Source organism: Sceloporus occidentalis, unplaced genomic scaffold (assembly GCF_023333645.1).
Source record: "Sceloporus occidentalis isolate IW3139 unplaced genomic scaffold, rSceOcc1.0.p SCAF_14, whole genome shotgun sequence".
Taxonomy (NCBI): Eukaryota; Metazoa; Chordata; class Lepidosauria; order Squamata; family Phrynosomatidae; genus Sceloporus; species Sceloporus occidentalis.
The window spans coordinates 5,021,849-5,048,493 of NW_028316994.1; the positions used below are offsets into that span (position 1 = coordinate 5,021,849).

The window sequence follows — 26,645 nt, forward strand, 5'->3', positions numbered from 1 at the left end:
TACAATGCCACGTAACCACCCTCCCCCATGGATTTTGGTATCCATGGGTGTTCCTGGAATCAAACACCACTGGATACCAAGGGCCCACTATATAGTTATTTGTTTTTTAAAGACCATCAGTTGGTATAGTCAGTGATATTTGCACTGTCTATCAATCTCTCCATGTAAGTGAACCCATCTTTGGTCCTTTTCACTTTCTCCAGCTTATATGCCACATTCCCTGGCTCTTTAGGGGCTGAGGTTGTCATTGTGTTGTAGATTTGCCTTTCCTTTTGCTGTATTTCCTTTGCTCTAGTACTTTTGCTTGACAAGCAGAAAGGAGGGGAAAGTGACATTTTGGGATTTCAGTTCCTGGAGTTCCCTCAGTTAACATGGCCAGTGGGACCTATAGCCATGTCAACTAGGGGATTCTGGGTGTTGCAGTTCAAAAAAGATAACCTTTCTGAAACTGGGGATAAACTGGAGAAAGTCCCACTTGACTGGCATGGAAATAAATTAAGAGAGAGAGTTGAAATCTTCTAGCCATCCTAATGGTGGCAGTGTGTGTCTTCAGCAACCCTAAGACAAACTTATAATGGGATTTCTTGCCAAGACCAGTTCAGAGGGGATTTGCCATTGTATTCCCCAGAGGCTGAAAGAGTGTGACTTGCCCACGATCACCCAGTGGGTTTCATGGCCATGCTGGGCAACAAATCTTGGTCTCCAGAATCGTAGTCCAATCCGCAAACCACTGTGCCAAACTGGTTCATCATCCTGTTAATGGGGAAGAATTAAGTTTTGGAAAGGCAGATGGGAGACTTGACTGTTTAGCTGGGGATGTGGGCTTCTTCCTTACAGTGCCTTCTTTTCTTGACCATTGAGCCTAATGGGTTAAATGCCTGGAGCAAGCTTTGGGATGGCTGGGTGGGGCTGGGGGTTATGTGGACACACAACCCCCTGTGACTGATGCAAACTATGTTGCTGGCTGCTCCTTGTTCGCCCCCACAACCAGCTGCCCCCGGATCCTTTTGTTTCAGCTGCTGCGTTCAAATGCCAGTGGATGAATAAATAAAGGGATCCAATGGCTGAGAAAGTACTGACAGCTATTTTGCCATCCCCACCCACAGCCCTACAACTAACTGCATCCCCACCCTGATCTAGGATGTCACTGGCAGTGGTCAGGGATTCATCTCTATAGTCCTGCCTAGGACCCATTGCAGAGAACCATCCTTGAAGCAAGGCAAGGTTTGGGGGAGGAATGGATGGGATTTTTGGGTGGGGGCCTTGAGTATATGTTAGCAAACCAGAGCTTTGTGGTTGCTGTTGCAGTTGTTGGCCCCCAAGTCATTTCTGACTTATGGCTACCCTAAGGTGAACCTATCTTAGGGTTTTCTTGGCAAGTTTCTTCAGAGGGCATTTGCTATTGCCATCCTCTGAGGCTGAGAGAGTATGACTTGCTCAAGGTCACCCAGTGGGCTTTTATGCTTGAGTAGGAACTTGAACCCTGGCCTCCAGAGTCATAGTCCAATGCTCAAACTGCTAGAGAGGTTCTTTTTATTGTGGATGACATGCCCAGGTTGATCAGACATCCTTCTTTTCCAAGATATGTCCTACATTTCAACCTTCTGTTCAGGAGGAATTCTGAACTGTTCTTCATTTTGAGCATGACAAGAAGTGTGCATTTATATTTATATTAGTGTTTTTAACTTTTATTTGGTAATGTCCTACATTTTACAGCACCTTGTCATCCTTTGCAGTTATGACATCTGGTCACCCTGTCTGGGGGATGCTGGGATTTGTGGTCCAAATGAATGACTTCTCTGAGCTGTTGCACTGGGCAATTTAGCTGCCTATCTATTTTAGAGTCTCCTTGGAATGGGATTTGTGCTTTGGTTGGCTGCACACTTATCTAGGTTTACCAGCAAGTTTTAATCAATTGACCATTGCCATTAATTGGTTGGCTTGGTATTACTGTCCTTGGCTTCCTGATTTATCATGGATCTGACAATAGTCAAAATTTCTGAAAAGGACTGGCCCTGTTCAGGCTGCAGAAATGTTCTGATTTAGCACCAAAGTGCAGTCAAGTTACTTCCTGGGGACTGCAACTCCCAGCATGCACCAGTAGCCATGCTAATTTGTACTCCAAAATTTATTTCTCCCACAGGTTCTGCTCTGTACTGTTATGAGACAGATGCTAAATGCTGGGTACCACCATGACAAGGGGGAGCATTAATTTGGGGAATGTCTTGTGATATCATTGGCTAGTTCAACCTGCCTTGGGCCAGATGCAATGGAAAAGAAACTGAGTAGTAGCCATTCTTTTGAGCCTTAAAGACTCTTAGTCTTGTTATATGAAGGTGGGTTGTGTTGTACTGTGTTGTTTTTATTATATTGTGCTTTTATTACTTCATGTTGGCCTGGGATCTGCCAAACTGATCAGCTGCTCCTGATCAGTTTCCAAAAAAGAAAGAAATAGTTGAAGTTAATGGGCACAAATTTGGTGCCAGTCCCTGGCATACTGTGGGGCAATCAACCTATCAGTCCAACACATCGGATAGCTTAGGAAACACTGGCACGCCTGCCAACATTTCACAGATGAAAACTGGGATATGTGTGGCCACGAAACATCAGAATTTAGTCAAGGTGGCAAAAGGTATTCACGAGGAAGAATCCACAAGCTAAGAGGCTGCAGCAATTTACTTTTGCTTGAGTGACTGGGAAAAACACATTTCTGTCCTCTCCTTTCCTCCCTGTTGTGTTAACTGAGTCCGAATTACTTTTGCACTTTGAATGTAGTTTGAAGCAGTTGAAATACTCTGAGGATAAAGGAGGAAAGCAGAAGGAGATGACAGAAACTGGGACATTTTAAAAGCACCTGAAAAAGAGAGATGACAAAGGATTAATTAGGACCATCCCTGCCAAATTGGGACAGTCAGAGTGTATGCAGTAGATTAAAATACACATTAAAACCTAATAATAAAAAGGTTTTAAAAATTAAACAACTAATCCTAATAATAATATTAAGACAGTTTAAAGCCCATTGACTCAGTGGGTTTACTTTAGTTGGGACTGTCAGGGCTAAGTAATGTTCTTTCCTGCTTGCCTTTGATGAGAATGTTTTTTGGCATGATACCTATGCAGGAATCCATGTGGAAAACATTATAGAATTGATCACTGGGGGTGGATTCTTGAGGGATGAGTTGAAGCCAGCAGGAATCTAACAGAACCTTGCTTAAAAATCCATTTGAATGACCTATTTTGGTATGATCTTTTCCATGTGTTTATCTCCCCTTCATTGGAAACTGTTCTCACTGAGGATGGTGTTATCTTGAAAGGAGACCTAAGGTTTAATTCTTTTGTTATGATTTCTTAAGCAAGGTTACTGGATAAGCAAGAGAAACTTTGCAAGAAAACAGCTGCTGAGTGGTCTGAGTGTTGGACTAAGACCTATCCATGTGTTAATGGTAGAGCCAGCCAACTCACACAAAAATAATTTCATCAAATTAAGACGCAGAAGCCTCAACGCTGCAGCAGGCAGATACATTCCTGCACATAGGTGCTAACCCATGGAAGTTGAAGCTCTTCAAAATCATTCCATGAAGAAACAAATCACATCCTCTTAATATGCATATGCACAGCAACGAATGTGCCTATAGGTTGGGCAGAAATACCCTAAAGGCACCAGATCTCCTGATCTTGGAAGCCAAGCAGGGTCAGCTCTGGTTAGTAACTGGGTAAGGGCCCTCCAATGAATACCAGGTGTTACAGGCTATATTTCAGAGGAAGGGAAAGGCAAAACCACCTCTGAGGATGCCTTGCCTAAGAAAATCCTATGAAAATCATTGAGTTGCCATAAGTTGACAGACAATCTGAAGGTGCCGTGCGTGCGCACACACACACACACACACACACACACACACAGAGGTTGGTCAGACATCGTGACCTTCATATGGGGTGGGGATGATGATTGTCAAATTGAAGTTGCAGGATAGCAATGAATAGAACCTCTTAAAAGATTTTCATCTAACTGATTCTGAAATAAGGTCCTAAAAATATCTCGAGTAACTTTGCTGTTTATTTATGTTCAGGAGTGCCGTCTAACCAAAACATTAATGTTTGGTCAGGAAATATTTTATATATTAGTTATATTTTTTTAGCCTGTCTTTACCACAAGGGCTTTAGAGCAGCATGCATCGCTCTCCTCATCTCTGTTTTTATCCTGATAACAACCCTTTGAGGTAAGTTCATGGTGACTGACCTAAGGTCATCCGTTGAGCTACATGGCCACTGTACTTCCCCTTCCCAGCATCTGTTCCATCCCCACTTGGCTTATTGTAGAGGTGAGCAGCTATGGACCTTTCTATGGGCCTGAACAGACAGGCCAAAATAAAGCTGCTTCAGGTCGCTTTGGAGGTATGCTGTTCAAATGACACACACATCTTAAGAGGCCAGAAGCTATGCCAAAGCTGCACTCCAGTCCTTAGGACTGGAGCGTGTCTTTGGCACGGCTTCCAGCCTCTTAGGATGCATGCAGCATTTAAATAGCATATCTCCAAAGTGACCCAAAGCAGCTTTATTTTGGCCTGTCTGTTTGGGCCCTATGTCTTTGGTCTGCAAATCACATCAGCCCTAGGCAGCAAACCTATCATGGAATTTTAGTGGCAAGATTTGTTTAAAGGTGACTTTGCCTTTTACTCCCTCTGACTGAGGCTGATAGTGTGTGAATTCTCAGTGTTTGAGAATTGAGTGTGTGAGTGGATTACCATGGCAAAGCAGAGATTCGAACTCTACTCTCCAGAGCCATAGTCCAACACTCAAACCATTACCCCACACTGTCTTTCTCATCCCACTCCAGTACTACCAATATATTACTTGTAATACTTCATATGATCTCACAATCTGCAGCCTTGTCTCTTCCTCCCCTCTCCTCAATTCTGTGAATTCTTGACTCTAAGTCAAACTCAGTGAGTCTGTAGCTATTCATTTAGTAGACAGTTTATGTCATTAAAGAAAATCTGGCATCAAAAAAGCAAATTCTAAGACCTCCTAATTTTTTTTTAACATTCTGTGCGCCCCATGCCTTCCCTGCATTACATGGGTGATCCTAAATCACAGATGGAGAACTAGCAGCCCTCCTAATGGTACATAATTCCCATCATCCCTGCTCAGCATGTCAGGGATAATGCAAGATGTAGTTTAACACGATCTGGGGAGGAAGCTGTCATTTTCCCCAGCTCTGATGTCAGGGGGATGGTGAATCTGCTCTGGGTTTTAGCCTGAACTTTAAAGGAGCTGTCCAAGCTGCCGGAACTGGTAGAAAGCTTTCAGCATTTTGCATGGCTTCTTTAATTTCTGGACTACGAGTGCCTTCATATCTCCCCATGACGATTGATGTCTCCACTGCCTTAGACCAGATCACAGCTTACAATCCTCTCTGCTTTCCAGTTGGAGTTGCCAACATGCAGACTGGGTTTTACAGCTGATCCTTGACCAATACGCTTACTTTTTTGCATTGAGCAAATGGTGATGTTTTGGTCTGTGTTGGAAAGAACTTGCCTTCACTAATTTCTGGACACAGTTCCCAGTTAAAGAGATAGGCGTGAGCCATTCTGGTTAGTTGATCTGTTTGTTTTCCTGGTTGGTTGGCAACCTTTGAAATCCTAATACCTTGTGGACTCTTCCCACCATACTCCCTTTCCATCCCCAGTTCAGGATTCCACAAATCATTCCATGGACATTAGTGGGTGCACTTGTCTCTGCTGTACAGTTCTCTAAACTTTGAAATTAACATCAAAAGCAGAGACTTGGAAGTTACTTTTGGGGCTACAGCTTCCAGAAACGCCCAGCCAGCATGACTAGTGGCCATATGGGCTGCAGAGTGCTGGAAGTTGTAATTTCCAAAATGAATGTTTCTAAGCCTGTTCTATGGAGTTTTCTATGTCTAATGTGCTTTTGTGTGCAGGTGAGACTTTGACTGGGCCTTTGCCCTGCCTCAGAATTTTACATACGGTCCCAAAGTTGCCTTTCATTTACATCCCTCCTGCGTTTCATCACTGCTTTCCTTGTCCATTTTCTCTTAAGACCCAAAAAGATCCTTTGAGGAGAGAATGACAGAATCACTATTTTTTTCCTCTGGTCCTCAAATCTTTCACATTAGAGTAATTTAAAACATCAGCTGAAAATTTAGAAATACAGGTTAAGCATCTAGGAAAAAAGGTCAAAGTCGCCAAAGGAATGTGAAAACAGCAAATACAAGAGTTCAAGGTGTGATTGTCACTACCTTACTCTCTGCAGTGCTAAAAATTGGGGAATAAAGGAAAATTTTATTGGGGGGAATTCCCTCCTATAGCTATACCTCGGTAACCTTTACAGTTATTTTTTTCCAGCTAACAAAAATGATCAGCTCATTCAATTTTGAATCATGCAATATGAGAGACTCCTTGAAATCTGAAGTTTCTCATAGTTGGGACTTAATGGCATTTTCTGTGGAGGAAAGTTGTTTTTGCACAGAAAAATGAGATTCCATGTGTCTGCAGCCCATTTGGGGTTTCCTCATGTTTGGGAAGCTTTTCCCCCTCTCTGTAATTCAAATATGTTCAAATATTCTTTTCGGCCTAAATCAGAAGCCGATGGGGAAAGAGTTAATCCTACCAGACAGCTGCATAAACTAATTTGACCATGCAAACATTTCATCTCACCCTGACCTTTGGCCAAACTGTGAAGTGCCATAGCAAAGACATGGACGGTGTGAGGGCATTTCAGAGTTTTTCTGCTGGGGCCCTGCTGGGTTTCTGTGTATGTGTGTGTGCCGTGTGTGTGTGTGTGCCATGAAGTAGCACTATGGCGGGGTAGTTCATCTTCTTGCCAGAGGTGGGGGCGTAATGACATAGTTAAACATGAATGTCAAAACCTGCCCTGTTAACCTCTCTCTTCTTCTCCTACAAAGCTTGCCTAGTTTTAATGGCTGCTTTTTGCTGCTTTAAAAAATGTGACTGATGGGAGGGGGGCGCTTTCCTTTTTGTATGCCTTTAGTTGTAAGGCTAGTAGACAATGAAGAAAGTTGTAGTCCTGTCCAAAACATCTGTAGGGTTGTGGGTTTCTCAAATCTGGCTGAGTAACTGGACTCATGGTAATTGCTTGGCTTCCTTACCTAAGGGTCTTTAGTGTTAAAAGACCAGCAACTTGCAGGTGTTCCGAAGTGTCCCCCTGGCAATGTAACTAATACTGTAGTAACAAATGGTGTTACATCTGAATAACTAGAAACCAAAGGATTACTTTTTTTTAAAGTAACTATTCTTTCATAGGCTTGGATCTGTAATGGTAACATTATTAAAGTACAGTGAGCCCTTGGTATCTGCTGGGGTTTGGTTCCAGGATGCCCTGTGGATACCAAAATCTGTGGATGCTCAAATTCCATTAAATACAGTGGTGTAATGAAATGGTGTCCCACATATAAAATAGCAAAATCAACATTTGCTTTTTGGAATTTATATCTTTTGGGAATATTTTCAAGCCATGGATGGTTGAATCTGTGGATGAAGAATCTGTGGATATGGAGGACTGACTTTAACTCCCCAAACACTGGTCTCATCTCATTTAGGCCTGAGACTGAGAAAGAACATAGCTCCTGAATGTGTTCTTGAGTGTGGTGAGATTTGATAACACAGTTTATGTCCTTAGCTGCTGTGATACATTGTTCAGCCCACACAATCCAGAGTAATATGAGTCACTAGTATTGCATATATTTTTTCTTGTTAAACTGACTCCTGTTCCTGCAGATTGATCTGCAGACATTAGCAGGTGATTTTGGCTTCTATAGAAGGCTTTGCTGATTTCCCTCTGCCTCCCATCAAACTGGTCTTAAGGAGGCTCTGACACACTATACAATTATAGCACTGTGATTCAACTTCAACTGTCATAGCTACAGCCTAGGAAATCTTGGGATTTATAGTTTATTGAAGAAGCAAAACTCTCTGGCTGAGAATTCTAAATCCTTAACATGCAAATCCTAGGATTCCACAGAATGCAACCAGGGACAATTAAAGTGGAAACATGGCACTATAAATGTGTGGTGTAGAAGAGCCCAAAGCCAAAGGGTCAATTTAAAACAAAGGGCAGGTGTGTGCAAGAGCACTGATTAAGGTGAGAGGCAAGTCAGATGTTTGAATGGAAGGAAGAACTTATTTCATTTGACATAAGAATAAGGAAAATTTCTTCCCATTCCAATATATTTTCAAAAATGTTTTATTTATATTTTACATTTCCCCAGTCAGCTCAAGCTGGTATATGTAAGAATTACCTCCCCCGCCACTACCATGTGCGGTTGTTCAGATGGAGAGAGCAGGATTGGATCATATGTGTTTCATAGCTCATTGGGCGTTTGATCCTGGCCCCCAGTCTGATACTCTTTACCACTACATGACACTGTAAATCAGTTAAGCTCTTGACACAACCTATCCACTTTCTTTCTTACAAAGTACATGATGGGCTTGTTAGGAGCTAGCAGACCTCCATGTCTTTTAGGAAGACAAACCTTTGGCCTTCCACCTCCGTCTTCTCTCCCTATCATGCCCTCCAACTGTCTTGATTTGGCAAGGACGGTCTGGATTAATCTTCTGCCATCCCATTTTTTCTAGCTGTTTAAAAAGCCCCAGTTTCTCTTTCCTCTCTCATTTCCCACTTTGACCCCAGCTTACTTCAGTTGCTGCAAACTGAATTAAAACTGCAACAGTAGTTTGCACTCAATTAACCTAACAGGAGGGGAGAGTAGAGGAGGGAGCAGAATCTTGCCTTCCCTGTATACTCAGGCAAAAGCAATCTGCTGCAGCTTCTTCTAGCTTGTGCATCCCTTCTCCTTAATACCTTTTGCCATCCTGACTGCACTCTGATGTTGCTTGGCCACACTTGTTCCAATTTCATCTGTGAAATGTTGAAGGGTATGTCCTCCATCTTGTTGGCCCCTGCCCCCCCAACTGAAATTTACATCTTTCTCTAAAGCTCCAGGCAAAGGCAGTGTTGCGAGTATCCTTGATCTCTGTGTGGGTGGTTGAACAAGGACATTTACGAACAGATCTCACAATGTTCCCCTGGTTCTTGAGGGTCAGGGAGGGGAGGGGGCTTGCCAGCATCAATGGCCCCCATTCATCCATTTGGCGTCACTGGAAGGGTGAGAGGTGGGAGGAAGGAATGGAATGCAAGGGGCAAAGTGTGCCAGGGATTTATAGAGGTGCCCTTGTCAGTTTGGGAGCATGGGACAAGAGAGGGTTCCCAGCCAATGCGGCATATGGAAAGAGAATTTTGTACCAGTAGGCAACATTGCTTGGGCTACATCCGGAATAGCCATTCACTATTTTCATAATCTCCTTTGTTGTGAACTGCAGTGCTTCGAAGATTACTTTTTTTAGGATTCCCAGAATCCCCCTACAAGCACAGCCTGCAGCCCTTCTGACAGTGGGATTTAGGGACCTGTCCTCTAAAAATGAAACTTTTCAGCTCTGGACAATTCCCAGTCCCCTGGGATGGATTTTGAATCTCATTGACCTTCAGATAGGGTTGCCAGTTAGAACTATCCCAGGGCCTAAGACTTCAGGGTCAAAACCTGAAGACCTAGGGATGATCCCATGTGATACCACATGGATGGGCCCTAGTACTGTTACAATGAGCAGCTCTTGGTGATATTCTTAAGCATGATAGACTAAGCATCAAATATAGCTGCACAGAGTATTATTTATTTATTTATTTATATAGTGCTGTAGATTTGCACAGCGCTGTACATAAAAACAATAAATATAAAAGAGTAAACCTGCCTATGGCATACAATCTAAGAAATGATGGGATAATACATATAAAATACACAGCAATACAGGAAATGGTGCAATAAAACAGGCGACAAAAAGAACATCAGATAGCAAGTGACAGTCAAATAGTACACATGCACACTCATATGTTTCAAGATGGTGCTCTTGCCCTGAGCTTCTTCATCCTTGTTCCTGAATTCATGGAACCCTATCTGCAAGGTTGGAGGGGGACATTAAAATATATAAATTCAAGCTGAAACTGAAGAATAGCAGGCTACTGAAAAGTATAGTTTAGTTTCCATGATCCTGTATGGGTATTTAACTTAAGTCAACACTCAGGTAAAGCCCATTTGTTCAACTGGGGCTACATCCACACCACAGAAATTATCCAGTTTGACACCACTTTAACTGCCATGGCTCAATGCAATGGAATTATAAGAACTGTACCATATTAAATTTCCTACACAATGATACAAATGACACTCGATTTCCATTATCACTCCACTGGTTTTGTATACTTTCCACCTATTCATAAAATGAATGATGGTACCTCTTGCATTTCATGACCATTTGACCTTATTATTTACATTCCCCCAACTCTTATCAATGGTGTGTGTGTGTGTTGATGAAGTTAGCTGTAATAGCCCACAAAACCCTATGCCACAATACATCTGTTAGAATTTCCAGTCACTGAGAATGGGGTTTTACTGACCCAAGGAATTTGACCCCCTTCAAAAGATTGCAGAAGCAGCATAATATGCACACCTGCTCTATCTTGCATATATTATCCAGGTCACTGAATGGAACTCCCCATGGCACAGAATGTTGATTTATTTTTCAAGTTGAAAGAATTCACAGCCTGGGGGCTAACGTGCTTTCCATTATTGCAGCTGTCCTCTGAACTTCCCTTGTTTCTGTAACTTGAGTGTCAGAAAGACCTTGCCTACCTCTCTATACAGAAGAAAGAAATCTAATTATAGGCAGTCATACCTTCTTTTGAATCAACCAAACTGGGTATACCAGGTCTTTTGCTTTGTCTTTATGCTCCAAATATTAGCCTTGCTGAACAATTTTAGTTGGTGCGTGTACATGCATGCCTTCAGGTCACTTGTTGACTTATAGCAACCCTATGAATTTCATAGGGGTTTCATTGGCAACCCCTATGCTTTCCTCTGCACTATAGCCCTTCTGGTATTCTTTAGCAGTTCCCCATCCAAATACTATTCAGGCCTAACTTTGCTTAGCTTCCAAGATCAACAGGATCTATTAAAGAACAAGAGGAAGGAAGTGGTGCACTCAAGTCAATATTGAGAAATGCACACATTGAGATGAGGACTGAGCATAGTGGCTTCTGGGAAGCATGGGATGTTGAATATCAGTTGGAAAAGAAAAACAAGGAATAGAAGAGTTTATTAGCCAGCCTGAAGTGCTGTAATTGTAATGAAGGGAGGATGGCATGGAACAGCCTTGCTGCTGAAGAAGTGAACAAATAGTGGCCTTTCAGACGCTGTTGGACTACAACTCCCATCAGCCCTAGCCTACATAGCCATGGCAAGAAATGCTGGCAGCTGCAGTCCAACAACATCTGAAGGGTCATTTTTGCCCACCATGTGTTAATGGATAAGGGCATGTTGCAACATTTTGGCCACACTTATTACTAGTCCAAAATTCATGATACCAGGAATTATACATGGAATCAAAGCAGATAAACAGTAATGTTTACAAATCAGTTTCCAAGTATGAGGTTCTAAAGTGCCAACCTAAGTGAGAATCAGAAACAAACTCTGGGTATTAAAACCGCACATACTGTATTATGAAATGGGATTTTGGTGTTTAAGAACAAAGGGCCATTAATGGTAGAGTCACATTGCCAAGGGAAAGGGTGGAATTTCCCATCTCACCAACTCGACACTCTCTTCTCAAAAGAGAAGCTTTTGCCAGACACAAGCAGGTGGGTTTGGTCCAAAAATAACTAAAGGGAATTTAGTGGCTTGAGGGTTGAACAGGGGAGCGGGCTGAATGGTTTCACCACTCCATTCTGCTTTTCAGCTTCATTTAAAGATGAAGGCAAAGAATCAGTGAATCATACAGCTACTATATATGCATGTCTGTATGCATATGCACTCAAAAAAATTCAATAAATGTTGATAACTTTGCATCTCCTGCTGCTTCTGGGAAACTTGAATTCTATGCCCAGAAAAATAAAATCCTACTCTCAACATAAGTTGAGTGAAACTGTGAAACATATGTTAATGTACTTATGTTGCCCAATGGTGCTTTATTTTAAGGAGGCCTTTTCAGAATTTGCTATGAAGGGAGCAACAAAGTGATATAGCAACTCTGGGAAACACTTGGGCTGGGAAGGGGTGTTGAAAGCCAGCAGAAAATGAGCAATGAACAAAAGCTTGCCCTCCGCAGATCACAAAAGGTTTTGGCCAATCTTGTTGATGTATTTTTAGAACATTTTCAAACCCATGAAGTCAAGATATATCCCATAACAAGACAGAATCTGAACTGGCCCTATCATTAGGTAAAGTAAGGCAGCCGTCTTATCATCAGTAGATACAGGGAAGCAACAGGGATGGCAGTGTAGAAAGACAGAGCTGTGTGTGTTGTGCAACCTGTCCAGTGCCCACTAGGCTAGCTTGCTATCCTCAGGTGTGGTGGACAATACTGTTGCATCACCATTGTTGGAAAAAGGAAGGAAGATTCAGCTATAACACTGGTTGGCCCTTGCATAATGAATCGGGGAGATGTGATTTTGTCCTTATTGCTGTCAGGCAGCAAAATGTCCTGGGTCAGCCTTGTTTGTATTTAAGGGCTAGCCTGGAAGTCACTTGGCAAGGTTTGTTCAGACTAGAGGCACATATATGAGAGGGAGGGAGAAAGAGGAAGAGGAAGGATGGCACACTCTTTCTCTGTGCCAGTGTGGCGTAGTGGTTTGAGTGTTGCACTATGACTCTGAAGGCCAGGGTTCAGTTCCCAGCTCAGCTATGAAAACCCACTGGGTGCCCTTGGGCCGGTCACATACTCTCAGCCTCTGAACAAACCTTGCCAAGAAAACCCCATGATAGGCTTGCCTTAGGGTCGCCATAAGTCAGAAACTAGTTGAAGGCACACAACAACCGCCAACGTAAACCTATACTAGGCTGTTGTAGGAGGCATAAAGCTTTCTCCATCTTTCTTCTTCCAGACTATTAAAATGTTTTGCAAGCTCATAGTTTTATGAGCTCATTGACTCTCAAAAGCCCTGGGATTCCTCTTCCTTCTTGCACAATTACAACCGAAAGTCAGCCCACAGCCTTCAGGCAAGGTCCAAGAGGATTACATTAAATGAGATGAAAGGGACAGAAAGACATGATGAAACAGTAGGGAAAAACTTGGGAACTGACCTATGAGTAGTAAGATGGGGTGGTAAAAGAGAGGCAGTTGACCGTGAAACTAAGGTGGGTGGTTGTGAACAGCATTCTCAAGGAGTGGCAGGTAATGTGATGCTGAGAGACTGCTCCAAACGCAGAGGACATGGGATGCCAGAAAGCACAGTGAAGGGAATAGTTGGGGAGACCATGCTCCGTGCTCACATGAATGCAGAGGGGATGAGAAGAGAAAGGAATGGGTAAGAGTGAAGCTCTAGAGTGGCTCTGAATTCTACCATTGTACTCTACATGGAATGAATAATCACCACTTATGTCAAGATTTGACCCAAGTTGGATCACACAGATGAAAATACCTATACAAGTCATCTGAGAGAGAAGGAAAAAGAGGCAGGGAAGGAGAGAAAAAGCCAGAACAGAGGGGTCAGAAACAGGAAACTTCCATTGTGGTATTAAACTTTGCAGGCCCTGCAGAATACTGAGCTGTACTTTAGTTGTATATTATGTATTCCTGCATGGTAGTATGTTGGACTGGATGATCTTTGTGCTCTCTTCCAACTTTATGGATCTATGGATTCTTATCACACTAGATGAATCCTGCTCAGTAATAGGATTTAAAAGTAGAAAAAAACCCACACAAATGCAGGAGGTTTTTCAGATGACGTTTCTCCCAAACAGCAATAATACGAAAATAAAGGGAATGGAAAGTGGACAAAAATGACACCTTTTTACTTTTGGGAAGCTCACCTTCCACTTGCTTTGTTTTCACGTTATTGCTGTTTGGGAGAAACATGTCTGAAAATCATCCCACATTTGTGGATTTTTTCTACTTCTAAAATCCTGTGTCTGAGCGGGATTCGTCTAGTGTGATAAGGCTCTATGACTGTATGTGTGTGTAAGGCAAGAGAGCTGTAGCATGAAACTGAATTGTGCCTCCCCATCCCCACCCCAATTCTGGATTGCCATATTCTGCCACTGTCCAGATTTTGCAGGGACAGTCCTGATTAATCCTTTGTCATCCCACTTTTCCCCTCTGCTTTTAAAATGTCCCATTTTGTCTCTCTTCCTTCAGCTTTCTTCCTTCGTGCTTGGCTTACATCAGTTGCTACAAACCGAATCAAAGTGCAAAAGCAGTTTGAATTCAGTTAACTCAGCAGGAGGGAGAGAAGAGAAGGAACTGGAATCTTTCTTTTCCCTGCATTATCAGGCAAAAGCAAACTTACAGCCTCTCCTAGCTTGTCTGTTCTTCCTCGTTACTAATTTTTGTCATCTTGACCATACTCTTGATGTTGCTCAACCACATATGTATTGATTTTCAGCTGTGAAACGTTGGAGCGTATGGATTGGCATACAGGCCGACTGGGTTTTAGCCAAATTCTGAGCTGATTTACACAGATGGTGTGCGTGCGTGCGTGCGTGCGTGCGTGCGTGCTATGTGCCTTCGAGTTGCCTGTTGACCTAGGGTGACCACATGAATTTCAGAGGGTTTTCTTAGGGAAGGAGTTGTCAGAGTTGGTGATATCATAGAGACAGCATTGCAGAAATAAGGATTACTATGGAAGCTAAGCAGCCCTGGTTAGTACATGGGTAGGAGAATCTCATTGAATAGGTGCTGTAAACTATATTTCAGAGAAAGGAACTGGCAACACCAACTCTGACAACTCCCGTTTTCTGAGATGCTGTTGACCAGGGAACCCTTCACCTGCCTACTTTACTTGGCTCCACAAAGTGCATTTAGCCCCAACCAATGCTACTCATTGCTTTCCTTCCTTACTGTTTTTGGACTACAACATTCAGAATGGGAGTGTGTGAGTTGCAGTCCAAAGCTCTGATACTGCAATGATATAGCAAGGCCCTTGGAAAGGTTAAGTCTGGTGCTCTACAGTGCTCTTAACCACTGGGCCCAAAGTGGAGTTTTAGTACCTACAGTTCTTCCAAACCATTGCTTGAATGCCAAACATCCTCTGCTCTCTTTCAGGTAGTGTTGGGTCAGCCGGGGACCATGTCAGAGGGGGACCGGCCAATAAGCAGCCTCAGTCAAGCCAGCAGCACTGTCACCATCTCTTCAGTCTCCATGGGAACCAAGGTGAGGCATCAGAAACATTGTGGTCAGTGTGGACCCTCCAGGTGGTAGCTGGAGGGTCCTGTAGCCCTTTTTGTATATCTTCCTGAGTCATATTGAGCTCACACAACCTCATTCTTTTCAGCGTTCCAATGTTATGTTTCATTCAGGAGTTGATAGCTTGTGCTATTAAAAAACAAATTTCAGTCCAAATAGGGGGAAATTATACAGTTGTTGTTGTTGTTGTTGTTGTGTGCTTTCATATTGCTTCCAACATATTCTGACCCTAGTGTGAAAACCACTTCTTGAAAACCATACATGTGCTCCCCCCTCTTTGTTGTTGCTGTGTGCCTCCGTGGTTTCAGACATATGGAGACCCTAAGACAACTGCATCACTGGGTTTTCTTGGCATGTTTTGTTTGTTCAGAGGGGGTTTGCCATTGTCTTCATCTAAGACTGAGAAAGAATGACTTGTCCAAGGTGGGTTTCCATGTAGCATTGGGAATTTGAACTCTGGTCTCCAAAGTCCTGGTCCAAAACTAAAACCATTATACCACACTGGTCTTTCACCACATTAGTTAGGAGTTCTCAAACATTTGTAAATTTGCTCCTGTTCTCTTGTACTACTACCATTACTACTACAGGTTGAGTATTCTTTATCCAAAATCTGAAATCCAAAACGCTCCAAAATTGAAAATGTTTTTCATGAGTGGCTGAAATAATAACACCTTTGCTTTCTGGTAGTTCAGTGTACACAAACTTCGTTTCATGAACAAAATTATTTAAAATATTGCATAAAATTACCTTCAGGCTATGTGCATAACATGTATATGAAACATAAATGAATTTCACATTTAGACTTAGGTCCCATTTTTGAGATATCTCATTATGTATATGCATTTATTCCAAAATCCAAAACTCTTCTGATCCCAAGATTTTTGGATAAGAGATACTCAGCCTGTATATATTAATTTTGTGCCCTGTCTTTTCCCCTAAACTAGGACTCACAGTGGTTTACAAATTAAAACAAATATAATATAATTAAAACATACAAAAATATCTGTAATAAAATGGAATTAAACTATTAACAACATGGATCACAATTTAAAATTATGTAATTAAAATGTTTAAAAAGAACACAATTAAAACAGTACACCAGACTCTTAAAGCCCCTATTCACTTAATTACTAATAAATGTCCCCAACATAGGTTTGCTAGATTTTTCAGAGATCAATATGGGGCAGCCCTCTCTGTTGCTGGCTATCTCAAGACTGGCTGGTATGTGTAAGGTGGTCCTGTATAAACCTGCCTCAAATCTTGCAAGAAGAGGACCTCTTGGGAGAATTCCAGGCTCCTGTGAGATTTCTCCCTGGAACTTAGAACTGTATGGAGTTTATTGCATGGGATGAATCCCGTGCAGAAACTAATTTTAAACTGAAAACAGCCCGCATTTGCGGGTTGTTTTTCAAGTGATGTTCAGGGTTAGCCTGAACAGAAAATTGAAAAACTCCGCATTTGTGGGATGTTTTGCAGATGATGTTTGCGTGAAAGAGAAATAATGCAAAAATAACCCGAATGCAAAGTCGTCTAAACCAGCTCCTTTTTTACTTTTGCTAAATTCTGAAAGTACAAAGGAGCTTTCCGTTTGGATTATTTTTGCATTATTTCTCTTTCACGCCAACGCATCTGACAAACAACATCCGGATTTTAAAATCCTGTTTCTGCACAGCATTTTACCAATTCACCCTCTGTGTGATAAACCTGTAAGAGAAACTTTCCTCTCATGAGACTTTACAGTCACCTGTAAATCTGAGAGCCAGAAGAGCAGGTGCCAGCCACTCTTGCAACAGACAAGCCATGGAGCATTTGGTATGGGACAGAATGGCTTCAGATGTGGGTCTATATATTGCAAGTTCAGCTGCTGTTTGCTCTTAGCCTCACAGGCAATAGAGAATATCCTAGGAGCTACAACAGTCCGGCCAGAGAGAGGAGAAGGAGAGGAGCTGCTTGGCAGCCATTTTGAGACCGTGTGCTCGAGACCGTGTGCTCGTTGCTGAAGGGGAGGAGCTTCTGTGAGTCACATCTGTGAGTCACAAGGGGGCGGAGCTAGCAGACTAGCTTTATATACCAACTTCCAGAGCCTTCCAGAACAGTCCGGCCAGAGAGAGGAGAAGGAGAGGAGCTGCTTGGCAGCCATTTTGAGACCGTGTGCTTGAGACCGTGTGCTCGTTGCTGAAGGGGAGGAGCTTCTGTGAGTCACATCTGTGAGTCACAAGGGGGCGGAGCTAGCAGACTAGCTTTATATACCAACTTCCAGAGCCTTCCAGAACAGTCCGGCCAGAGAGAGGAGAAGGAGAGGAGCTGCTTGGCAGCCATTTTGAGACCGTGTGCTCGAGACCGTGTGCTCGTTGCTGAAGGGGAGGAGCTTCTGTGAGTCACATCTGTGAGTCACAAGGGGGCGGAGCTAGCAGACTAGCTTTATATACCAACTTCCAGAAATTTTAGTTTTCTTTAACTGAACAACTCTGCTCAAGTGGCATCAGGTTAGAATCGGATATTGAAACAGAACCTTCCCTTTAAGTGTAAGATAGCAGCCAGTACATTCCTTTAAAGAAGTATTCCCAGTAGATTGACTGTTATACTCATTACTAAAGACTTTGCAGTATGGACAACGAGGGATCTGCTGCAGTCACCTGCAACTCTTGTGGGATGGTTCTCTTCTTGCCTACAGAAGTGGAGAACTTCACATGCACCAAGTGCAAGTTGGTAGCACTCTTGGAGGAGAAAGTGCAGCAGTGATGAAAGTGATGTGACAGAGAGGCTGACAAGACTGGTCAAGCCTACTGACCAATACCCCTTCCTTTTGGTCCACGTGGGAACTAATGATACTGCAAGACACAGCATTCAGAACATCAAAAGGGATTACGAGGCGCTTGGTAGGAAGCTGAAAGGAATGGATGTACAGGTTGTCATCTCGTCTCTTCTGCCAGTTGAAGGGCATGGTCCAGGAAGGGAGAGGAAAATAGCAGATGTGAACAACTGGCTTCGCAGATGGTGCCGCCGAGAAGGATTTGGATTCTTCGATCATGGGCTGCGGTTCCATGAGGAGGGACTTCTTGCAACAGACGGGTTGCATCTCACGCCAGTTGGAAGAAATGTTTTTGTCAACAGTCTCAAGAACTTGATCAGGAGGGCTTTAAACTGAGTTCCGTGGGGAAGGGAGACAATATTAAGGAAGGCGAAAGGGATGGCGAAAATAGTCAAACTGACACAGAGGAAACAAGGCAAACAGTGCAAGGACCCAACAGTGGGAGGCAAAAAAACTTGCACAGGCAGCAAGTAAAAGGGAACCATGGTCTGCGATGTCTCTACACTAATGCACAGAGCATGGGAAATAAGCAAGATGAACTCGAACTCCTAGTACAACAAAGCAAATATGATATAATAGGCATCACTGAAACCTGGTGGGATGAGTCTCATGATTGGAATGTGGAAATAGAGGGGTATAACCTTTTTAAGAGAAATAGGCCAAACAAGAAAGGAGGAGGAATAGCACTATATGTCAGAGATATTTACACCAGTGAAGAGATCCTGGACATCAATCATGGAAGCCAGGTGGAGAGCATCTGGATAAGAATCAAAGGGGAGGGAAACAACAAGGATGTTACAGTGGGAGTCTACTACAGACCCCCAAGTCAGACTGAGGAATTGGATGATGCCTTTCTAGAACAGATGACCACACACTCAGAAAGGAGAGATGTAGTAGTGATGGGCGACTTCAACTATCCTGATATTTGCTGGAAGTCAAACTCAGCAAAATCCTCAAGGTCTAGCAAATTCCTCACTTGCCTGGAAGACAATTTCATGGTCCAAAAGGTGGAAGAGGCAACAAGGGGGTCAGCTATTTTAGATCTGATCCTAACCAACAAGGATGACTTGGTTAATGGGGTGCAAGTGGTGGGATCCTTAGGTGGAAGTGACCATGTTCTCCTGGAGTTTGTAATACAGTGGAAAGGAGAAGCCAGGCAGAGTCAGACACGCATCCTAGACTTTAGGAGAGCGAATTTCAGTAAACTTAGAGAAGTATTGAGGGCGATTCCATGGTCAGAAATACTAAAAGATAAAGGAGTTCAGGATGGATGGGAGTTTCTCAAAAGAGAGATACTGAAGGCACAATTTCAAACAGTTCCAGTGAGAAAGAAAAACGGGAGGTGTCTCAAGAAACCAGGATGGATGACTAAGGAACTTTCAACTGAGCTAAGTTTTAAATGGAGCATGTATAAGAAATGGAAAAAGGGGGAAATCACAAAAAAGGAATTCAAAGAAATAGCAGGCATGTGTAGGGGTAAAGTCAGAAAAGCTAAAGCGCAGAATGAACTCAGGCTTGCTAGAGAGGTTAAGAAGAATAAAAAGGGCTTTTTTGGATATGTACGCAGCAAAAGGAAGAAGAAGGAAATGGTAGGGTCACTGCGTGGAGAAGATGGCAAAATGCTAACAGAAGACAGAGAAAAGGCAGAATTACTCAACACCTTCTTTGCCTCAGTCTTCTCAGAAAAGGCAAAGGGTGCTCAACCTGAGGATAATGGAGCAGAGGACAGAATAGGGGAATTTCAGCACAGAATAAGTAAAGAGATAGTAGAGGAACACCTTATTAATCTAAATGAATTTAAGTCTCCGGGACCAGATGAACTCCATCCAAGGGTATTAAAAGAACTGGCAAAAGTAATATCGGAGCCATTGGCAATCATATTTGAAAACTCCTGGAGAACAGGAGAGATCCCAGCAGACTGGCGAAGGGCAAACGTTGTCCCCATCTTCAAAAAGGGGAAAAAAGAGGATCCCAACAATTATCGTCCAGTTAGTCTGACATCAATACCAGGAAAGATTCTGGAGCAGATCATTAAACAGAGAGTCTGTGAACATCTAGAAGGCAATGCCATAATCACAAAAAGTCAACATGGGTTTCAGAGAAACAAGTCATGCCAGACAAACCTAATCTCTTTCTTTGACAAAATTACCAGTTTGGTAGATGAAGGGAATGCTGTGGATATAGTATATCTTGATTTCAGTAAGGCCTTTGACAAGGTTTCCCATGACATTCTTGCAAACAAGCTTGTAAAATGTGGGCTAGACAAAGGAACTGTTAAATGGATCTGTAATTGGTTGACCGGCCGAACCCAAAGGGTGCTCAACAATGGTTCCTTTTCATCCTGGAGCGAAGTGACCAGTGGGGTCCCACAGGGCTCTGTCCTGGGCCCAGTGCTATTCAACATCTTTATCAATGACCTGGATGACAGAATTGGGAGCATACTTATCAAATTTGCAGATGACACCAAATTAGGAGGAATAGCTAATACCCCAGAGGACAGGATCAAGATTCAAAATGACCTGAATAGACTAGAAAGCTGGGCCAAAGCTAACAAAATGAAATTCAACACAGAGAAATGTAAGGTATTGCACTTAGGGCGGAAAAATAAAATGCACAGATATAGGATGGGTGACACCTCGCTGAATGAAACTACGTGTGAAAGGGATCTAGGAGTCCAAGTAGACCACAAGTTGAACATGAGTGAACAGTGTGATGCGGCAGCTAAAAAGGCCAATGCTATTTTAGGCTGCATCAATAGAAGTATAGTGTCTAGATCAAGAGAAGTAATAGTGCCACTGTATTTTGCTTTGGTCAGGCCCCACCTAGAATATTGTGTCCAGTTCTGGGCGCCACAATTCAAAAAGGACATTGAGAAACTGGAGCGTGTCCAAAGGAGGGCGACAAAAATGGTGAAGGGTCTGGAAACCATGCCCTATGAGGAACGACTTAGGGAGCTGGGGATGTTTAGCCTGGAGAAAAGAAGGTTAAGAGGTGATATGATAGCCCTGTTTAAATATTTGAAAGGATGTCATATTGAAGAGGGAGCAAGCTTGTTCTCTGCTGCTCCAGAGAACAGGACCCGGAACAATGGATGCAAGCTACAGGAAAAGAGATTCCACCTGAACATTAGGAGGAACTTCCTGACAGTAAGGGCTGTTCGGCAGTGGAATGCACTTCCTCGGAAGGTGATAGAGTCTCCTTCCTTGGAGGTCTTTAAACAGAGGCTGGATGGCCATCTGTCAGGGATGCTTTGATTTGGATTTCCTGCATGGCAGGGGGTTGGACTGGATGGCCCTGGTGGTCTCTTCCAACTCTATGATTCTATGATTCTATGATTCTATGATTCTACAATTTGGGTCTCTTCTGCCAGCCAGCTGAGAAAAACAAAAACAAAAAGAGCATTGCCATGTCAGCTGTGATCCCAGCTGGCAATCCCCCATAATTTGCTAGATAAGGATATTTTCCAGCCTACCAAATGCTTGGGGATTGTTTTGTTGGAATTGTGACTGGTGTCCATTTTCAACAACTCAACAAATATGGGAATTGAGACATCCTACATTGCTCTAATATGGGACCAGAATTCAAGCCTCCCAAATAAATAATGTCCAGTTCACTGAGAGCCAATATGGTGTAGTGGTTTGAGCATTGGACTAGGACTCTTGAGATTGAATCCTTACTTGGCCATGAAAATCCATTGCCTGGGTGATCTAAAGCAAGGCACTCTCTCTCAGCCTCAAAGGAAGAGAAAGACAAACCCCCTCTGAACAAATCTGGCCAAGAAAACCCTGTGATAGAGTCACCTTAGGATTGCCATAAGTGGGAAATGACTTGAAGGCGCACACAATAATAACAACAATCACTATTCACAAATTAATGTTGTATTTATCTGTTTGTCTTCCATAGCGACACTCAACCCGGCCTGTCCGGAAAGTACACACTTTTGGAAAGAGGGCAAACTCCATCAAGAGAGACCCCAACTCACCTGTCATCATGCGTGGCTGGCTTTATAAACAGGTAAAAGATAGTGAGAAATGAAGAGGATTGCTTAGCTTGAGGAATCAAATGAACGAACAGAGAGGATTTGTTGCTGAGGAAATATGATCTAAATAGTAAGACAAATAGGTGTGGGCCTTTATAATATTTAGGGCTTTTTTCAGAACCAGATATGAATAGAAGACAAGACTGGCTCTATCACTAGGCAAGGTGAGTCAACTGTGTCAGTGAATTATACGTATTATGAAAGCGCATCAAATTGCTATTTAATTTGTTATATTTGTATGTTTATTTTCAGTGATGGGGAGAGGGATTTTTTGGGCACCAAAATAACTTGTACATCTCTGGAAATGATGCACCTTGACTTGGGTAGGAAGAGGTGCCTCTCTTGTTCAGCCTCATTCAGGCAGCAAAATGTCTTTGGTCAGCTCTGTTGGTCATCTGAAGCCCAGTATCACAGCAAGCTGGCTGTCCTGCACCACCTTTCCATTTCTCTTTCCAGTGGCTGTAACCATTTTAATATTCCCAACATAATGCTCCTGCAAGGTGCTATGGGAATTCATATGGCAGTTTGGCTCATCTGCTAGGAGTCAGAAGCCACTACTGCTGGCACCGTATAACTTCATCAATAACAACCAGCAGAGACAGGGGCCCGCTACAATTTCCTTTGCCCAGGGCCTCAGTAGCGACCCTTCTTTATACTGGGAAAGAGTAGGATATTGGCAGAGAACTGGGATTCAAGAATTCATTCTCAAGCATAATTGTCATTTTTGATGTCATTGCCTCTCATCCTTTCCTTGTTTTACAGGACAGCTCAGGACTTAAACTTTGGAAACGGCGTTGGTTTGTCCTGTCTAATTACTGCCTTTTCTATTATCGAGGTAATTGGGATTTTTATCCCCCAAAATTCCATCTGAGCCATTTCTCGGGAAGATCATGGAATTGCAATTCCAGAGGGAGGGTTTTTGCTAGATAAGGATATGTAGCTGCCTACCAGATGTTTGGGGGTTGTTTTGTTGGAATTGTGTTGGTGTGTTATACAGTCAGCCCTCTGTATCCACTGATTTTTTTTATCCATGGATTCAAACATCCATGGTTTGAAAATATTTTTAAAAATATATAAATTCCAAAAAGCAAACCTGGATTTGGCCATTTTGTATAACATTTTACTATCCATTGTATTTAATGGGACTTGAACATCCACTGATTTTGTTATCCATGGGGGGGGGGGGTGGCCTGGAACCCAACCTTGGCAGATACCAAGGGCCCACCATTTAGCACTGGGACAACTGGGAAGCTCTGTCAGCTCCTGTTTTCGGAGGCAAAATTCCTGAGGGACTTACCTGGGAGGAAAGAGGGGAAAAACAGCTTTAAGTGGCATTCTTCAAGGTCACAGAGTGGAAAGTTAGTGTGTCAAAAGAATCAGAATCTTCACCATGGATCAAAGGAAGCTTCAGGGGCTATGACAGAGATTGCTGTTACAGAGTTTTGGAAGTTACTTTTAAAAGTAGTTACAAGTACCGTTCCAAGCTTGCCCCAGAAGTTAGTACTGTGGGTACAGTTCTTTTTTACTTTTATAATAGTTAGAAATAAGTAAATAGTTGCATTTTTAGTTATTTTCTTAACACCATTAGAATGTTACAAGGTTCTGACTTCTTGTATAGAATGATGATGCTACTCAGCATGGTGGTCCATGGATCAGTGCTGGACCACAAGGCTTTGTTTGCTGCTCTCTGGTAGTTTCCAAGAAAGAAAGCATCCAAAGGGTACAAATAGGGTGCTGGTCCCTGGCACAATGAGGCGAAAAATATCAGTCTCCCAAATAGCCTGAGAAGCACTGGCACAGGACACATCTATGTGCTGAAGCCATGTGCCCCTGTAACTTAAGTATAGAATTTTATGTTGATACAATTGTAATGTAACTTAGTTATGCCATAGTTCAGTGATGGTGAACCTATGGCACGCGTGCCAGAGGTGGCACTCAGAGCCCTCTCTTTGGGCACACACACCATCTTCCCAACACAGACTTCACTAGAGTTTGTCATTAGAAATCCAGAGGGATGTGGCACTTTGCAATAAATAAGTGGGGTTTGGGTTGCCGTTTGGACACTCGGTCGCTAAAAGGTTCTCCACCACTGCCATAGTTGTTGGAAAATACACTATTAGTAACTTGTTATTTATAACAAATTACTTCCAAATTGTGCTAGTAGCCTCATAGTCAGAAATTTTATGTTGAGGGTATCTTATGGAACACACACACACACAAAAAGGAGAGAGAGAGAGAGAGAGAAAAGAAAATGCATTGTGAAAAAGATTTGAAAAAGCATGTGCTTTACACATGTAAAACATGCACACACGCATTTTAAAATGTTATCATTTAAACAGAGGTGCAGTACATCCCATCACATTCAGCAAGACTGTGTCTAACTCTGGATGGGGAACTACAAGGCATCTACCTCCTCCTCCTTAGGATTTCTTTTTAAAAAAAGCTTTAAGCCAGACTTTGACTGTTCAGCCCTTCAAATAGTAGCTGCCTTTAAATAGTAGGTCTGAACTTCAACTCCATAAAGTAAAACATATGGCCTCCCTAGAAGGCCTAAAACTCACAGGCTGCGTGTGTAAAAACAGACAGCCTTATTTGTTTAAAGCTCTTTAATTGCATTAACTATTTAAAAAAACATGTTTATCCTGGCTGAGGTTGATGGGATTATAATCAAGTGCATTTGGTGGATGCCATGTTGGCAAAGGCTGTTCCAAAAGGATGCATTGGCACACTGACATTATTTCTGACTGTTTTGAGAGTTTGGGTGCAAATTATTTGTGTTTTCCAGACAGCCGTGAAGAGATGGTTTTGGGCAGCATCCCTCTCCCTAGCTATGAGATTCGGACAGCGTTCTCCAAGGAGAAGAAGAATCGGCGCTTTGTATTCAAGGTCAGTCCTTTCTCATATTCACATGCATAGTTGTTGTTTTGCTGGATCAAACCAAAGTCTCGCCTAAATTAGCTTCTAACAGCAGCCTACCAAATTTGTACAAAAATACCAACAGTGGGTCATGTGGGTATTAACCTTAACTGCTTTTGCTCCCCACCAACTGGTGTTCAGTCCCATGATGAAGTTCCATTTTAATTATCTTGGCAATGTATGGGGATAGACTTCTCTTCATGATGTATTTAATCCCTGTGAAAAACTCTCTCAGGTTGTTGGCGAAACCACATATTTTGGAAGGAGCTCCATAAATACAAGAAGCCACCTAGCTCATACTATATGCTTAGCCATTTATTTAGTATATTTGTAGTCTGTCTTTCCTCCATCATGGAAATCAAGGTCCAGACAGGTCAGGTTCTCTCTTCAACAAGATGGATGCATCACCTTAGATGTTAGGAGGTGTTCCTTCAGAACAACCTGGGAACCATGCCCTAACATTGTCACTGCTGCTAAGTCTGTGGCAGTGGTAAAATGAGCTTTTTTGTAATAGAAACATATGTGGTGAACTTTGCATTGTTTCCAATTTCTGGAAGCTTTTGGAAATACAACCCACCTTGAAAACCGTGCATGTGCCTCCCCTCCCCCATCTGGCAAAAAGGGCTGATTTTGCTCTTTGTTGTTGCTGTGTGCAAGTGGTTTCCAGTGTATGGCAATCCTAAGGCAACCATATCACTGGGGTTTCTTTGAAGATTTGTTCAAAGGGGTTTTGTCATTGTCTTCTTCTGAGGCTGAGAAACTGTGTGACTTGCCTAAGGTCACCCAGTGGGTCTCCACAGCTGAGTAGAAATTCAAACCTTGGTCTCTCAGAGTCCTAGTATAATACTCAAACTACTACACCACTGATTTTGTTGTTGTCATAGTGAATTCAGCAGTAGAGGTAGTGGGCACCCTGGAGGGAGCAGCAAAAGAAGCTGAGAATTGTGGCCTAGTGTGGTGCATAATTCCAATAACCGTGGAGTGGTGAATCCACATTGGCTTTTATACTGAATCTTAAAGGCGCTACCCAAAGAGTTGAACCCTACCCCCAAATTAGGATAATTACTATAGAAATTCAGATTGGCATCCCTCACTGATGTTGCCCATCCTTGGTCTATTCTGATTAGGAGCATGTCTGCAGGGCCTCTTGGGTGGTTTTATTTCACATCACCCTCTTGCTGGTCCTTTCCCCTTATAATGCTAGTCATTGGACTTGTGGCTATTGGCATGTGAAACACAAGCTCTTTCCCCTCAGTTAATTATTTGTTAATATAATGAAATGTTGTGGCTGGAATTAAGGCTCTGGCAATAACATTACCAGGAAAAGATGGAAGGGCAATCATGAGAAACCTACCAATTTGAGACATGGAAAGCTGATCTGGGTCTGAAGCATCTGGAAGCCAGAAAGTCTGGCTTCCCTGGCAGAGAGGTTGCTGCGCAGAGATGTTGGCCTGATGGTTGTTTACTTCCAAGAACTATTCTGTTGGTCTAAATCAGAGAACAAGGTTTGCTGGCAGCCATGCAGGAAATTCATCCTGAGCCAAAAGTCTACTATGGGTTCAGCAGTGTGTCTATGTATATATCTGCTGCCACCTTGAGATTATTTGGA

The 26,645-nt window shown here is 42.7% G+C and overlaps 1 protein-coding gene across 1 annotated transcript in view; it reads left to right on the forward strand.

Moving 5' to 3' along the window:
* The first annotated feature begins 15,140 nt into the window (after positions 1 to 15,140).
* PLEKHA4 (pleckstrin homology domain containing A4) overlaps positions 15,141 to 26,645 on the forward strand; it is a 37,944-nt gene continuing 26,439 nt past the window's right edge. The window contains exons 1-4 of the mRNA XM_089479909.1: positions 15,141 to 15,236; positions 21,985 to 22,095; positions 22,883 to 22,955; positions 24,906 to 25,006. Coding sequence (XP_089336035.1) covers positions 15,153 to 15,236; positions 21,985 to 22,095; positions 22,883 to 22,955; positions 24,906 to 25,006 — 369 coding nt within the window. The 5' untranslated portion in view covers positions 15,141 to 15,152. The remainder of the gene's footprint in view (positions 15,237 to 21,984; positions 22,096 to 22,882; positions 22,956 to 24,905; positions 25,007 to 26,645) is intronic.